A 17,406-nucleotide genomic window follows, 5' to 3' on the forward strand; every position below is an offset into this window, starting at 1 on the left:
ATTGCCGATTGGACGACAATTATGGTCCCTTTCCATATACAGTATCAAAACGTTTCCAAGGTGAGATATTACTTTGCCACAGAGAAGGATCCAGCACCATAGCGATGTTTTGATTAATCTCATTTTTGACCGGGTTTTCCCTTGCATTATTACTGTTTATCTGAATACTCTCATTATATAGTCTTGAGTGTGAAGAAGTTCCAGACACCACCAGAACTATGATGTTCGGTTTACTACCACATAAGGTCAATATCACTTGAGAATTGTATATGAACTCATATTTCCTTAGTGATCTAGACCTCATGGATGGTGTTTGATGGCAATTAGATGATTACTGCAATCGCTATTGAAGTGTATCCATTCGCAGACCTTTTGCACATTGTATCGTAACTGGTCCATCATTATTTTGCGTTGTTGGAACTTAGTTATGGGAGACATTGGTATGTTCGATTCGGCCGCCATGTCTTCTCTTCTTGAAGATTGTCAAACAAACTTTGAGGAGGAACTCTCCGAGTTCAGTTAGAGTCAGAATGCTGGCTCCGAGGCAGATGCCCATCTGTCCACCCAGGTTACCTGGCAACACACAAAATGTTACCCGTCACAGGTTGTATTTTCTTTTATACATAATCACTGAAAATTTCTAACATTTGGTGTTCCTTTATGTCGATTATTATACAAGTGGTTTCAACTGTTTCTAAATATATTTTACAACATATTGTTGTATTTTTGATGGTTCAAAGAGTGTCAATTTTGCTTTGACAACAGAACCCTTCTAATTCTATCTCCCTGAAATGACGTCCGATTGAAGTCTGTTTTACATGTTCAGGTGACCGATTGATCACTTTCCGGGTGCCACCCAAGGAAGGATAGGATTACTTTTTCGCAAAGCCCTGGAACCATCACTGTTTTATGTTTTACAGCCACATCCTTTATTACAGTACAGAGTTGGATCTTACATTAGACAATGTAGATAAATATTACATACGCAAAATACTGCCAAATTGTTATGAAAGCAAAATGTAGATATGTGTTGTTGACATGTGGACAAATAAAACTTAATACATATACACATTTCTGTGAAACACGTGATGAAGGTTTAAATGATGTCAATTGACAAAAAAAGTGCAGTCTAAGTGTAACTTGCTATTCATTATTTGATTGGGATGGATAAGTAAGATCATTTACCGTACTAAGTTGTTGTTTTTTAAATCCTGGAATATCAAAATCGTGACATTGTATATTTACCTATGAGAGTCTCCGTTGAATACTGAGGGGTTTGTTCTGTTGATTGAACGATCAGGTTTTCATAGAAAACCCTAATTTCGAGAAGGTTTTCCCTGGAAAGATAAAAACCTTTATTATGACCTAATAATACAACAGGGAGCCGATATTATTAGTGCAGTTGTGACTTACCTTCGTGATAATCAGAGCAACGTGCATGCGATCTGATAGCTGTACAATAGTGACTGACGGATATCTACATTAGGGTCAAACATTACTTTAGAGTCAATTACACTTTAAATGGGTTAGAAAGAGTAAATAAAGTTGACGTTATTCCATGTTCCTTACTTAGGTCTGAGATATACATGTATGTGACAACAAAATCGTTGAATGTTGAACTAAAGTATAATGACGCCGTTTTCTTGGATTGTGAAGCACAATATTGCTTCAATGTATTGTGCTCCAACAAATACAATTTGCATAAAAGATGACTAATATATTGAGTCAAAGAAGAAACTTCACATTCTTTCTGCAGGGCACTATAAAAGAACAAGAGATGGTAAGATGGTTAAATTGTTATTATTTCAATGCTGAGATCTGTGTGATGTACTCTATACACTGACAGTGCCATAATCAGTTCCATTAGGCTACACCGCCGTTCCAAAACATGGGCATACGGAATGTCAAGTCACAAGAATAAAAATGCGAAAATTCTCAGTTCAATATCGTGCATGGCCGCCCCGCGCATTCACCACTGCCAAACACCGTCCCCCTCATCGACTGACTGATGCTTGTGAACACGTGGTTGGGGATTCTGCGCCATTGCTCTTGCAAGGCGGCGCCAAGTTCCTGCAAATTCTGACTAAGACCAAGAAGCTTTCTCCCGAGTGCATCCCAAACGTGCTCTATTGGATTATGGTCAGGGGACCTCGATGGCCAGTCCATGACGTTGATTCCAGCCCTTTGAAGGAAATTTCGTGTCAACATCGCGGTATGCGGCCGAGTATTATCATGCTGGAACTGTAGACCTGGGTCATGAGCCGCCATGAAAGGAACTAGTTCAGGGGTGAGCACCTGGTAGCGATAAGCAGCAGCTGTGAGGTTTCCACGGATGACCAGAAGTCGAGAAAGCATCCCACACCATGTAACTTCCGCCCCCGAATCTGTCGACTTCCTGTACACAACATTCGGCATACCGTTCACGACGTCGTCTCCAGACTCTATGCCTGCCGTCCGCGAATCTGAGGGTAAACCTGGATTCATCGCTAAAGACGACTCGATTCCAGTTTCTCTGGGTCCATCGGAGGTGACGTTGGACCCACAGCAGACGTTGACGTTGATGAAACGGTGTCAATATTGGCCCACGATATGGACGTCGAGAATGGAGATTGGCAGCCCGCAACCGATTTCGAATTGTCTGTGAGGACAGTCGATCTCTAAACATCTCAGCCCTGGTTCGTGTAGCCGGCAGAAATCTGTCATGTAGGTAACGTAGGACGATTTGACGGTCTTATGCTCGTGACGTCACACGTGGACGACCCGACCTTGGGCGATCAGAAGTGGTGCCAGTTTGTTGTAGACGACCTCGCAAGTCATACACAGTACGACGGCTGCATCCCATTGCTCTTGCGACGTCAATAACTGATCTTCCCGCTTGCAACATGCCAACGGCACGTTCACGTTGCACATTTGACAATCGTGGCATTTCAAGTACCGTTAGAACTGTGGTTTAAAAGTGTTTTTGTCAATTCTTGAGGCCAATGCAAACACGTGCATGTGAAGAAAACTTCGATGCGAAGATCACCTGATCGACTGCACGAGCAAAACCTGATTTGACACTAACGTCATTTGCACGACGAATGGATGGGTTTGAGTGGGTTTTGCTAACGTTTTTCTAGAATCGAAAGATAGGGATCCCATTTCGGATACACAGATGTATCATTAGAGAAAGATTATTCATTATTTTTCAAATAACATTTTGTGAATTTTGTTTTGACTCAGTATACTTTCTATTCTAAGAACCTGCATTTGAACCATATGTCTAGCTAGTTAGTACCATACAAACAGACCAATCTCAGTTGATGGACAAGGACATAATTGCCCAATGAAGTCCCCAGCCATCTACTTGTCAATTTAACCTAATTGTTTGATCGGCATTTCTGTTAAGATTAATAACCTTGTGAAAGTTTTGAATGATAATATTGACTGGTCATTATCTGTTGCTGACTTTAATATTTCATGCCTTGATACAAAGATGAACACTATTGAGAGTATCTTTGGCCAAACATGTTGTCTAAATGTTTGTAATCAACGCAAAATACACTACAACCCAGAGTTTGTTTTAGACAAAACTCCCATAAAAATGGTCTAACAAACGACATTTTTACGAATGACATTTGACAATAAATTGCCTTTTAAACCTCATGTGAAAATACCGACAGTTAAATGCTTGATATCTGAAGGTGGTTTAAAGTTGCAAATGATGTGGGAACCAACAAACTCTACTCTATTTTTACAGAACGTTAACTAGACCAAACCTTGATTTTGGCGGTTTTATATACCCGGTATGGTTCAGCCCGTAAAAGTTATATTCAACAGCTTGACACCATTCATCATCAAGGTCTAATATTGCGTCTTGGCGCATTTAGAAGTTCCCCTGTTGAAAGACCCTTTACTGAAACTTGAGATCGGACGGATACACCTTGCGCTGCATTCCATCCAAAACTGCCTTTAACGTTGTTTTAATCCTCCTTAGAAGTTATATGATAAAAACATCACAGTCAATAGATCCACTTGGAATCCATATTTCACAGTTTATGGCGGTAGCAAATAGAGATGTATCTGCAATTGCCAATTCTAAACTACCTGATGTGCCACCTTGGCAATCAATACAGCTCGTGTAAATTTGGAATTAACCAACTTGAAAAAGGTTGATACAAACCCCTTATTGTATCAACAAGCTTTCCTGGAAAATAAACATCAATATGTCGATCATAGATGTACATACACCGATGGATCAAAGAATGGAGACAAAGTGTCAGCAGCAGCTGTGACTCTTGATGAAACTCACGTGATCACTTCGATTAACAGATGGATTTTCTTTTATTACGGAAGAGACTAAGGCTATCCTATTAACTCTATAACTTTATTGAACGCTTTAAGGAAAGCTGAGTCATAATATTTGCAGATATTTTGCCATGCTTGCAGGCAATTAAGAATCGTCAAACTGATCAGTCCCTTTTAGTTGAAATTTTGAAATACCATGTTTAAGATCGGATAGCAGTGCAATAGTGAGTGACTGATACTCTAAGGGCAAAACAATTACCTTTACAATCAATTACACTTTATATGGGTTAGAAAGAGTAAAACAAGTTGATGTTATTACATGTATCCTGCCCAGGTCTAAGATCTATCTGACAACTAAATCGTTGATTGTTGAATAATGACGCCATTCTCCTTATTGTGAAGCACGATGTCGTATGAATGATTCAATTGCTTCAACGCATCGTACTCCCACAACAGACTGCATGAGAAGATGTCTAATACTGTCTTTTCATAGAAACTGCAATTGAACCATATATATAGCTAGTTAGTACCAGAGAAACAGAACATTCTCAGTTGACGGGCATGGACATAATAGACCGATCCAGTCTGTCAATCAAAACTGGCGCATGCGTCAATTTTGGCCAATCAGCAGGCCGGGCGCGCTTTGTGGATTTGTCAGACTTATTTCCGGGGTCAAACGATGCCTCGGAACCGATGTGCTTCGTATTATGCCATTCACACTCGCTATATCTGTTACATATTGCTGCGATTTGATGTGTACCTTTAACACGACCATTATGGTCGAGACAAAAGATTTGAAGCGGATCAAGGAGCGCGATATGCCTCACGATCAATGGAATGCCTGCACCATCGCTCACGAAACCTACGTCTGCTTGAGGGTGAGAATTTGCACGAATTTACACACTTTCGCACATGTGCAAAATCATTACCAATAGAGGACAACAAATAGCACTTTAAAACTTTGCAAGTGTTATAAACACGGGCAATTCTTGTAACTACAAAATTGTTTTTGCTTAACGTGTTTTGTCAATACTGGGTATTCAGTTGGTACACCATAAAGCTGAAATGAGACAGGCGAGAAAGCCATGACACAATGTAAACAAATCTGACAGCAATCTGATTTCGGTTACGGTCGATCGAAATAGCAGAACTTGTTACATTAAAGATTCTTAAATTTGTCACACATTATAGGATGTTTTAAAGTTTCAAAAACACAATCTGCAAGCCTACAGTACAGCATCGGTTATTAGTGCAAAATATTCCAGAAATAATATTTTTTTTATTCAAACGGAAATATAGTCAGTGTCAGCAGTTTCCTATCAGGCAACATCCAAATAACAAAATTAATTCAAATGAGTGTCTATAAAACCATGCCATAAATATTTCAGAATTTTTATAAAGATGTGGGACCTTGAATTGAATTACGTTACTCCATGTGGATCAGAGACGAAAACTATGTGAGAAGAATAGTGACTTTCTGGAATATTGGACGGAGTGAAATAAAAGTGTATTTCTTAACTATGAGAACATTTATTCTTTTGAATTTTTGTTACAACATATTTTTTTTAACATGTAGGGGAGGCGCACTGGTACATTTTAGGAGTAATAACATAACTGTCATTTTAATTATAATTCACTGGAAATGATAGCAAGGTATGTTTTTAGAATCTTGCGTCCTTAAGTAAACGTGGAAAGGTAATAAAATACATAATAACATAATTAATTATAAATAACTACTTAATTGACTGACATATCAGTTTCATGTGATTTTAAGGCAGAGCTAGGCAAACAAACACTAAATACGTACCCTGGCAGAACAATCATTTGCTACTAAGTAACTTAGTTTGTTGGCTCCTGCTGTAAAATATCTTTGGATTTTTTAAATAATATATTTACTAAAAGGGTTATTCTGAAAATAATTACTAGTATCAAGCTCATGATAATAAATTTCAACATCCCGAAAATTTGAAAAGAAATAGGTCACACCCTGGTCAGGCATTATTAAGTCTTGGAACAGAATAACTTACAAAATTTTCAGTTGACTAGTCATGTAACTGGAATGAATATTGAAACATATATTTATCCCAGATTTGATGTAAAACTTCTTAGAAATCATCAGCTTTTGAGGAGGTTACCATTATTTGAAGACATTTGAGCCAAAGTAGTGTTTATTAAGATGGTGGTTTTTGACAAATTGTTCAAGGTTTGTGGATGGTTATTTGGAAAATGAGCTTCATATTAAATTGCACACTGGTTTGAAGGAGGTGAAAGCTTCAGGACATTTTCATGTGTGTTTTCTTAAACTTTTATTTTGTTACCAATTTAGAAACAACTTGAATATATTTTTGATGACACTAGTAAGTATCTCAGAAAAGGAAATATATCAAAATCGGTGTTATGTCCCTTAGGGATATGGTCTCAGATCTAATAAAACAAAGATTATCATTGTTTAAGAAGCAATAATGACAATATGTAATTTTATTGACGAAAAGCTTTGAACTTAGGATATATTCTTTACACCTTATTTACATTAGTAGTTAGTAGTTAAATATCTATGAAGAAAAAGCAGTATATTTGTATTTTGTGTAATATTCTACTTCAGTGCTAGTTAATTGTTTGGATAACTGTGGATACCCTTTTCAAAGATTTTGCATCACAGGTTTCCTATGTCTGGAAGATGGGTCAGTGTACAGGTGAAGACTTGGATCTTCTTTGTGTTATTGTGGTGTGACATAACTGTACGTAAATGCTGGCAGTTCATGAAGCCCGGTATTGTAGAAGTTTGTAAATTATGATACCACAACAAAGTACACATAGAAAAATATATTGGAAAGGATGATTTAAAAATGGATTTCCTTATATTCAGTGTCATTTTAGGATGGTGTACAGATTTTGAAGAGAGAAATTATACTGAGAATTAGCAGATTAGCTGCTGAATATTTGCTTCTGGGTATGTCCAGATACATCCATGCAAACATACTGTTTACAAGCCCAATAACATTTTTCCAGATTCCCAAATAAGATCAAATGGGATATCCAGTGATTTATTTGTTTACAAATATAGACAAATAAGGTGGACGAAGTAGTAGACGGGACACATTTTTCTGCTTAGTTCATTTAAAGGTAGAAACCTATGTTTTCACATGATTGATTTAACTAAAGTCTCCAGCCACCTGTGTTATATCAATTTAACCTAATTGCTTGATCGTCATTTCTGAAAGGTGTATGGACAACCTCGTTATTTTGCTGTTACAGCGACGATTCGGAATGGACGTTTATACAGATGTCAAGCAAGAAATGTCCAGGGACACGTTCAACAAAGGAATCCTAGCCTTACGACTACCGCGAGCCAACTTTAAAGCATAGGAAGCATTAGTGCTACGATCGCTTTGTGAAATGGGCTTTGTTACAAGGCTCCTGGTCAGACACGATCCAGTGTCGCCGGTCCCGTCAGATCCAGACGTTTTTGTGTAGATACGTGAGAATATTCAAGGCAAACCATCGTTCATATCTCACAAGGACAATACACATATGCACGAGTCATAATGCGCGATCTCTAAGTTTTCCCAAACTTGAAAAACATGCCTGGTAATAGTTACGCTAATATATGATGGCGTCAATTCTACCGTGGCTGGAGTTTTGAACTAATGTCTACAGCAGTGGATTTAGTCACTCCGGCATCTCTATCACAAATGTGTAAACCTTGGTAGTAGTATGTTTAATAAAATGAAGTTGCCAATCAACTCCTTCAACGCAATTCATTGTTGACTCAACTCTCATGAGGTATATTTAGAGCGTGTGTGAGGTATATTCATTGCCTTCAAATTAGATGTCCCTGATGCTCCTCGACTATTTATTACCTGACAAATGTCTCATCTGGTGCAAACCCAAGCTTCACAGCCAGTGCCAATGTCACATTTGAGGGGAATCTCGCTGTGGATACCTTGACATCGTAAGTCTCGAATGAACATGGCACTTGGCACCCGCAAGATTGAAGAATTTCCACATTCTGCATGAAATAACCTGCAAAAATGGTTTATGATCAATCAATTAATGAATTTAGTTTCTAAAAATGATACAAATTGAATAAATACAATCAGCAATTTAAACAAGCAAAGTTACACGAAATGAATACGCCCTGTAACATATATGCAAAGTTAGATATAATGAACACGTGTTATATCTACATAGATAAATGATCCTATTATGACAATAAATTCTCCGGTACAACATATTCTCTTAACAAAGAGTAGGGGAACTTCATGTTTCATTTACGATCGAAAAAATTTGGGAGAAATCAACAAATGTTGATATGATAATAAGAAATGTTTCGAGAGTGCATCACCACTTGTATTTCCTTATGGCTATAGGTGTTTGTGCACTAATCGCTCTTGAAATATGATTGGTGTGTGACGTGACATTTTCATGTGCACGATTTAAAAAAAAAAAAAAAAATTCCGACTAGGAACAAACACTAACAACTGTGTGATGCAAGGGGATTGTCAAAAATAATGGTCTACAGTGATTTATCGACATTCGTGAAAATCATTAAAAGCAAGAATGACACCCTATGCACTGCGTTGTCCATTCCATGCGTTGTGTTTAGGGGCGGTGATAAAGAGAAATGGCGGTGCGTTCATAAGATGTCTGTCTTTGAAAAGTTTGTTAAAGCTTAAACTTCCTATCAAAATTGAATGTTCAGGTTACCCTATTCTTTAGGGAGTATATATGTAAATAATTCGGAGGGTGATTGTAGGGACACCACTTTCCAAGTACCCAGTGTTCATTTTAATAATATACATGTAACTTATAATGTTAATAGAGTAATAACTTTTAGCGTCGATACGTCATGTATATTGTTGCAGTTCCACACAACGTTCACACATTCATCACATCTGTCATTCCAGTCATTTGGTCAAATTACTAAAACGATCAGTCATTTGGTCAAAAGAATAAATGTTTCAGTCATTTGGTGAAATCAAAACAAGTAATGCAAAGCTCTATGTTGAAACTGGATAAATAAAGTGTTCACTTTATTTTTTGTGTGTTTCATTTTTTAACTTAAACGATTTAGTCATTTGGTCATTTGGTCAAATGACTGGTCAAAAATTTTAGTCATTCGGTCAAATGACTGATAATTTTAGTCTTTTGACCAAATGACTGATTGTTTCAGTCATTTGACCAAATGACTGGTTTGACAGATTGACTGTAACATATATATGTAAATAAGTCGGAGGGTGATTGTGGGGACAGCAAACACCAAGCCCCAGTGTTCAGTTTAATAATGAACATTGTGTCTTATAATGTTAATACTTTTAGCGTCGATACATTATGCATATTGTTGCAGTTCCATACTACGTCCACACATTCTTTCACAGCACATCTATCAGTTGAGTAAACTTACCATAAACCGGGTCATAGCATGTAGTGAAGGTATATATGGAACAGATTTTTCCAATAGTTGCTGAAAACAAGAGTATACTCATAAAATAGGTATTAGTATCAGTTTTTACAATCAGTTTGAAAATTGAAAGATTTAGAAAACAATCTTCAAGCAATACCACGTGGCTACTTGAATTCAGGTCCTCTGTGAGACGAACGAAATATTATACCACGGGAAGCCACCATCTGGAAATTTGAAAATACAATGACGCATATAGAGTTAGTTCTGCCTGATGTGTGTGTGTGGGGGGGGGGGGGGAAATAATGAGTCTTATACTGTGAATGGCGATTTATTATTAATAGCTTTGTACGTGTTCACAGTACTATCATAACAGTGCCTATCATTATGCTGAATAACCCTTTAGCATCGTTTCTGGTCAGTATTGATTTTGGTATTTATCACAGATACAATTATTGGCATTGTCCTTGACACCCACGCCTTTGGAATCCTGGTGAGCGCCAGTTATGTTACAGTAATCATACCTTTTGGATTTCAGCAATGTGTTTTACGGCTGACCGTGTTACTTCGTACTGCATGAAATGCGCCCTTCGTCAGCTGGCAGGTCTTGTGTTAATAGAATGCCACGCATCGTTAACACTTAACTCATTTACTCGCGCCTAAGCTGAGTTTAAGGATCGCCAACGAGTGTCCTGCTTATACTATCGACTGAAACTGATTCACATTTCCGACTGCTTCGTATAAACATACTGGAAGTAATGGCATGTCTTTGCCAGACAACGAACGGTCAAGCCAATGCTGTAATCATCGAATTAAAAATCAGTTTGGTGGCTACATCAGGATTCAGCTTACCATTATCTGCTGGTCTGATGCACCCGCATCGGTCGTGTGTTTTCAGTGTGATGCATTCTTGAAGACAGTTTTCATAAGTGTAAACGTCGAAGTACTGAAGGGTGTTGGTAAATGAGGGTGATGAAGTATCCAGGCATGTTCGGTTCTTGAAAGCCTGATACGGTGGTGGCATGTACTGGTACTGTTAAAAGAAACATAGGCATCGTTCCACAACAATATTGATCAGTAGTCATTATGAGGCTTAAACCATACATGCAGGTCATAGTATGACATCTCAATCAAGATTGAGTACATACTACGAGAACCAGTGGGTGTCTGTAAATAAACGGACGTCATAAGTAAAGAATTATGTATCTCCTGCTTTTTCTTCAAATTTGAATATGATTAGATGGGCGGCTGTTTGAAGTTCCTTTGAAGTTACCTTTTTTAAGTTGTATGAAATTCTATCGTTACAAGTTATTTCAAATAGAATCTACTGTGTCATGGATTGTAGGCAATGCAATTAAGCTATGTCACAGAAAGAGTCAGCATTCACTCAAAGTCTAGGGCACATAGATCAGTACTGAACGATATAGTAAAACAATATTTAAAAAACCAAGCAGAACGACCGATAATTTACTCAAGTGTTATATGTGCTTATATTCCATAACGGATTTATTAAGAGATATTTTTTAGAATGACACGGATGAAAAAGGCATGAGACGATTTATAGGTTCAGATGACACTGTGTTTAAAGCGTGACCTACATACCGTTGATCTTTGAACGACAGCATATGCCGATGTCCCTTGTGCTGCCAGGAAGGAAGATGACGCTAAATCGGGGTGGATGCGAGGATCGTGTAAGATTACCTGCATTCGGTAAACAACACCTGTGACACTGAATGAACACCTACTGGTAAGCACGACTGCATCAGCCACATTACCACCAAGCAACAAGTAACAATCTCTTAATACCATCACATAGAGAGCAACACAAGGGGTCCTAGATATTGTTTTCGAAATTCCTTATGAAATTGCCTGCTCATTCTTTACAAGAACTATGTTAGAATTTACCGAGGCAAATGATTAATGAACAAGGAATTCGCACTAACTTTTTCTTCGAGACTACCTTAAAGGAGAATACGAACGAAAGCAAAAGGATAATCTAAAAGTCAGCTTCCGTGATTAAATTTGAACAAAAAGTTTGTAAAATCGCAATAAAAACGCAAAAGAACGTACACGTATTTCCGCCTTTTTGCGGAAACACCCGACAGTTAATGAGCAGAGGGGTGTCACGTGACATGACGTCATATATGCCTGTTGCTGATGGCTTCCTCTTTGATTTTATCTCACAACTTAACAGTGGCGATGGATTCTGAAGCGGTAAAAGGTATTCCTGATGTCATTTCTGAAATGGATGTTAGACCATATCAATACGATCCGATTTTACATCTTGCAAGACAATCTTCCAGTGCAGATGAAGAAGAAGAATCAAGGGAAACGGAGGCATCGATTGATGTCAAAATAATTTCTAAAATAGACCATATGTTTTAACAATAATACTATTTGTCAGCAAAATGTGATGCAGTTACAACCAGCAAACCTAATTCTTTAAATATATGACCAGTTTTTGTTTTCTTTGGTTTTGTTTGTTTTGGGTGTTTTTGGCGTTTTTTTTGTTGGTTTATTGTTTTTGTGTCTTTTTGTTGTTGTTTTTTGTTGTTGTTTTTTGTTTTGTTGGTTTTTTGGTTTTGTGTGTGTTTGCAGGTACTTTTGTTTCAAATGGCTGACTGTAGGGTTTCTGGGATTTACAAAAATATTGATTAAAATAATGAGGCTTCTTCAGACGGGGTACATAGAAAGTATCTGCTAAAACGACTACACTGGAATTATTGTGTTGAAAAAAATTAGGATCATAGGTCCCATTGATAACGTATGAAGTCTCCATACAGATATCCCAGCCTGGTCAAGCAGAGATAAAATACGCGACGCAGATAAGTTATTCCCCGAAAACTGGTGCATTATAAAATACTAGTCAGGACAATGTTTGTTTCCCCAGTTTGTGGTTATGGAAATAGTAAGGGTACTCGGTCATAACCTTAGGATGACATCTTGTCAGCTAATGAGAATACAACAACAACTTTCACGGCACACATTACTGACAAATTTCACGTCTGATTCCAACGTGCGTAGTTGGATAAAATGGAAAAAAATTGAAAGCAACAAGTACTAAATCTTGATTTGCCGTTGTATTCGGCAATGTTTCGGGTAGACTGCAGCATTTAGGGCTCCAAACCGAAAGGAATGTTTTTAGCCAAACATTTTCAAACTCATGTGAAATCTCTTACTGATTTTGATGATATATATTTCATGGGCACCAGTCGAACTGCCCCAGTTACAAAATGTCCCCGCAAATTTGGTCAGATTTATTTAAAATGATTCAATATATGCCGTAAATGCATAGTTTGTGTCAACTTTGATATCATGTTCTTCATATAGAAGTTATTAGGAAGTAATATTTCTTATAATGTTCCATTAGTAAACCCATAACTACGCATATACTTCTATATGAAGAACATAATATCACAGCTGACAAAATCTAATGCATTTATGGCCAATATTTAATAATTTTAATTAACTTGGGGCATTTTGAGTACCCAGTAGGGCAATTTGACCAAAACTCCGGGTGAATTTGACCAAATTTGCTGTGGCAATTTGTAGCTGGGTCAATTCGACTTTCAATCGGATTTGATTTAATTTATGTTAAAATACCACTGACTGTAAGTCGTTACAGGGAATGATGAAGTGTAAATGAATCTCGTGGGTACTTCTTCCCTCTTCAGCCTAGATTTGGGATTTTCATACCCCATGTATGTATATCTCCATCATATGCGCCCGACTCGGAATGATCGGAGCATTTCTCCTGCCTAAATCTGTTTGTTTACTTAGAAAACGGAGGAAGTGGCGCCTCTTTCCATTGTTTGATGATTCCGTGCATCCCTAGGCAACGGGACACACAATCGTACCATTTACAAAAAAACCCAGAAACAACACGATTTGTGTTACTGTAGCGCTTGTTCTTTGGCAATATGGCGGACTCTAGTCATATATGACGTCATGAGCGGAAAGGTCACGTGAGTTCCAGCGGAATATGCATAATGGCCGAAACTCAGATAACAGAAACTGTTTTCGCGAGGAAAACATAATGAACCATATTTTTGAAGTAAAAATTGTGGTACATGTTTTTAATGACTTTATCTTTCACCCAGCAAATTATTGCAATTGTCTAGTATTCTCCTATAAGTTCGACTCAACAAAGTTCATGACAAAGGTGTTCGGCAGGAATAACCATTATCACGTGGAGTTTGACCGTCAGTCATGCACTTTCGTGCTTCAGTATAGGCAAGAAATAATGTTTGCCTTTCATCGTAACTTACTGTGTGTATGTTTTGGCAAATACGAGTTATTTAATTCAACAAACGTCTTTACACGGATGCTATTTTAACGTAAAAATGTGATCAGCGTAACTGAACTCAACCAATTGGAATCGTAACATATTGTTAAGGTAATAATTATGTGCTCGTGCACACTGACATTCAAATTTTGCATTTAGATGTTGTTTTATGTGAATTACTTTGTATATTTTACCTTCATACCAGCAGCCAGCTGAGATCCAAGAACATAGTTGGCATGACCAATATCCGCATGCATGACGAGACCGTTATCTGATCCAGTGAGTCGAACTTTAGCAGCATCAGAAGCATTCCAGTTGAAGGTGGCACATTGTCCCATGTGAGTCAAAATAGGTTTCATTACCAAGGTGCAGGGGTGATATTCCATACCGTTCATCCAACACAGAGAAAACATTTGTGTAAGAGACATGTATATATTTTTCCACCAGTCACGGTTGTGGCTCTCTTGAAAAGTTGACCCATAACCAGGGTCACTCCAATTTATGGGGCCTATATATGGTCCGAAGAGGCTGGTTTTAGCGAAATACTCCTCCAGATAAGGATCAACTGCTCGAACTCTTGTAAGGTTGTAGGGACTCAGATTGCAGAATGTGACAGCTGGAAAAGGTAGTTCCTCATGCACATCCAACTTGGTGTTGGTGATCACAGGGTAGCTGTAGTAGTTTATCAGCTCCTTTGTCAAATTATATGACAGGTAGCCTGCCATCAAGAGGATTGCAACCATCCAGGAAACACTAACAAAAAGAAACCACATAGTTCTTTGTAATGATATACAAACAAAATTGTAAATTACTCCATTTTTTTTACTTTCATATGACATATAAGATGCTGTTTTACCGCTGTACCTCCGCCATGTGTCAAAGATTCAATCACAGGGCGTAGTACATGAGAGTCTCACAACAGTCTGTCCCACTCCTCATGGTGCGCTCGGCCAAGTTCTGACAACGTGAGCGTCAGCCAATAACGCTGACAAACGACTCCCCCTATAATGCTTCAGGCGGGTACAATGAATGCCGTAAAGTTCTGAATCCCTGCTGGTCAAATCATTCTATCAATGCTGTGTTTCTGGAGACAAGCATTAACGATTCACTCAGGGTGCGATAGTACGTTGTCAACCTGGAAGACAAACCGTCGATCCACATGCCTTGTAAGCGTGAAAACTAAGGGCTTAAGTATGATGTCCCGACAGTAATGTCGAGTCCCTGCACAATATGGACAGGGGTTCGGAAACCACCGGGAAGTGACGCCACCCCTTTCCATACCCGATCCACCAGCAAGTTCATATTGTCTCAGTCAGATACGGGTTTGAGCTTCCTTTCAATGTCGCAAAACACGTTAACGTCAGACAAGGGAGTGTTAATGATAGGGATTTACTGAAAACATGACACATGACCTGCGACAATTACTGCAGTGTGGTCGTTGTGTTACCACTGATGTGTGTTGGAAATAGAGCTATTGTATGGAGCGGCACAACACGTCACACAATTTTGCATAGTCTGATCCAGAACTCGTACAAGGATTTTCGTATTACTGTTAAAATTTGAACGCCCTGGCCACTTTGGGGGATTTCTAGCATACCTAAAGCCTAAACTCTTTTCTTGCGTTGCCGACGCCTCATCGTCTGATCAAACACAAATAATGAAAGATATATGGGAAACCAAAATTGTGCTATAAGATTAAGAATGCAGGAAAAGTAGGTACATTGCAGCAAGACCATCCTGTGTCAACCTCAGAAGTGATCCCTTACGCACGAGTGGGAAGCTGTGTGCAAGTTCTTATATACTCATCAAAAAAAGGAGGGGAACCTGAAGTGGGTAATTTGTGCATAGATAGTATCATATACTGTGATTCAATCAGAGGTGGTTACAGTAATTTGAAATCTCTTCTGGCAAATCATAATCGAGTTATTCATAATCGAGGTTATTCAAGTGTACATTTGGAAAAAAAAGACTATCATTTACATAATTATTGATAATGGACTCCATTGATCTGAACAAATGGACTGTACGAAAGTGTAAATAAATATTTAAACAAAATGAACAGAGTAAATTCTTTGTGTATTTGACATCGAGTATTGTATTGATCCATGATATTGATTCTATCACTCATTAGCTATGTACTCTTTGAAAACATGTGAAATAGAAAACGTAGGTATAATTGGAAATACAATCGCAGCCTTTGGCTAGCAAGAATTGATCAGAAGTTCATGTAAACAAATCATCAAGTTATATATAGATACAACAGATGTACTTGACAAACATGTACCATTGATGATCAACCAGGTAAGGACATTTTAATGATGTTTAAAGGCAATCCCATAACATATTCATTGAAAACAGAAAAAGGGTAAATGTCAAAGATGTAAAACAGCCTATCACAGATTTGAAATGTTAGAGCCAGAAATAAATGAAATCGACATGTTGATAGCAATAGCAACATCATACAAGAAATAAACATAAGAACAGAAGGCAATACATTGCAGTTCAAAGTAAATTGGAACATTATCAGGAACACAATCAACGAAATGCTCAATGTAGAGTAAACGTAACTCATGAAGCAGAACGTTTGATAAGGAAACAGCAAAATGTTCAGGAAAAGTCACAGCAATAAACACTGAGTCTGTGAGTATATGCAAAAAGAGAAGAGATATAGTGCATATATATTATAGGCATACACTTAGATCCATATAGTTTTACACCCCAGAGACAGGGCAGGGCAGGGCAGGGCATTTAAGGTCAGGGCAGGGCAGGGCAGGGCAGGGCAGGGCAGTGCAGGGCATGGGCAGATGGGCAGGGCAAAACAGGCAGGGCAGGGCAGGGCAGGGCCTCTACTTTCGATGATCACATACACCAGAAAGGCTCTTATTACAAGTCTTCTTTAACCAAGCATATTGCACTCTTGATAACTCCAGTGTTATTTTTTTTCTCCTGTCTTACGCTTGTTTTAGATTCATAACTCTATTAAACAAATACTACAATGCGCAAATATATTGTTTTGTCGGTTGCTTTGTTAGGTTTTGTGTTTTTATTTGATAATCTGTGTCTAAAATACGGCATCAACGGCAGATAATAATTGGTTGCTTCCAAAACACATTAAACATAATAGCGACAGTTGTACAAAAACATTAGTGACAATTAGTCATGACACCTAGTGTTCACATAAACATGTCCTCTATCGGGAACACCTGCCACTTCAACAATTCCTATGAAGAATGTAGTTAAGCGTATGCATACAACGTTTTCGTCATTTGAATACGATATCATATAATAAAACAATTCCCACAAACACATGAGGAGATGAACACGTGGCATTCTTTCTGTGACAGAATATCACCTGCCACAGCCTAAGCGTCAATTGTAATAATACATGGCAATGCTACTACATGATATTCAACTCACCATCTTACACTGTAGT

General features: G+C 38.0%; 1 protein-coding gene across 1 annotated transcript; it reads right to left on the reverse strand.

Annotated features, from left to right (window-relative positions):
- Positions 1–421: 421 nt before the first annotated feature.
- Positions 422–14,698, reverse strand: LOC124285538 (acid-sensing ion channel 1C-like). Its single transcript, XM_046721779.1, has 6 exons — positions 14,168–14,698; positions 10,541–10,721; positions 9,692–9,751; positions 8,148–8,310; positions 1,246–1,337; positions 422–573 (listed from the first exon to the last, which is right to left on the reverse strand). The coding sequence occupies exons 1-6, from the start codon at positions 14,696–14,698 to the stop codon at positions 422–424; spliced, it is 1,179 nt and encodes a 392-aa protein (XP_046577735.1).
- Between the last annotated feature and the right edge of the window lie 2,708 nt (positions 14,699–17,406).

The sequence above is a fragment of the Haliotis rubra genome, unplaced genomic scaffold (assembly GCF_003918875.1).
Source record: "Haliotis rubra isolate DU_JTF1 unplaced genomic scaffold, ASM391887v1 Scf362, whole genome shotgun sequence".
Classification (NCBI taxonomy): Eukaryota; Metazoa; Mollusca; class Gastropoda; order Lepetellida; family Haliotidae; genus Haliotis; species Haliotis rubra.

Bases quoted from the DNA above. Each gene is read 5' to 3' on its own strand.
- LOC124285538 (XM_046721779.1), bottom strand. From the start codon at position 14,698: ATGGCAGGCTACCTGTCATATAATTTGACAAAGGAGCTGATAAACTAC. The intron at 10,722-14,167 runs GTAAAATATACA...TTCTTTTAACAG, and splicing joins AGCTGGCTGCTGGTATGAAG to TACCAGTACATGCCACCACC. The intron at 1,338-8,147 runs GTAATAAATAGT...TTATCTTTCCAG, and splicing joins CCAGATGAGACATTTGTCAG to GGAAAACCTTCTCGAAATTA.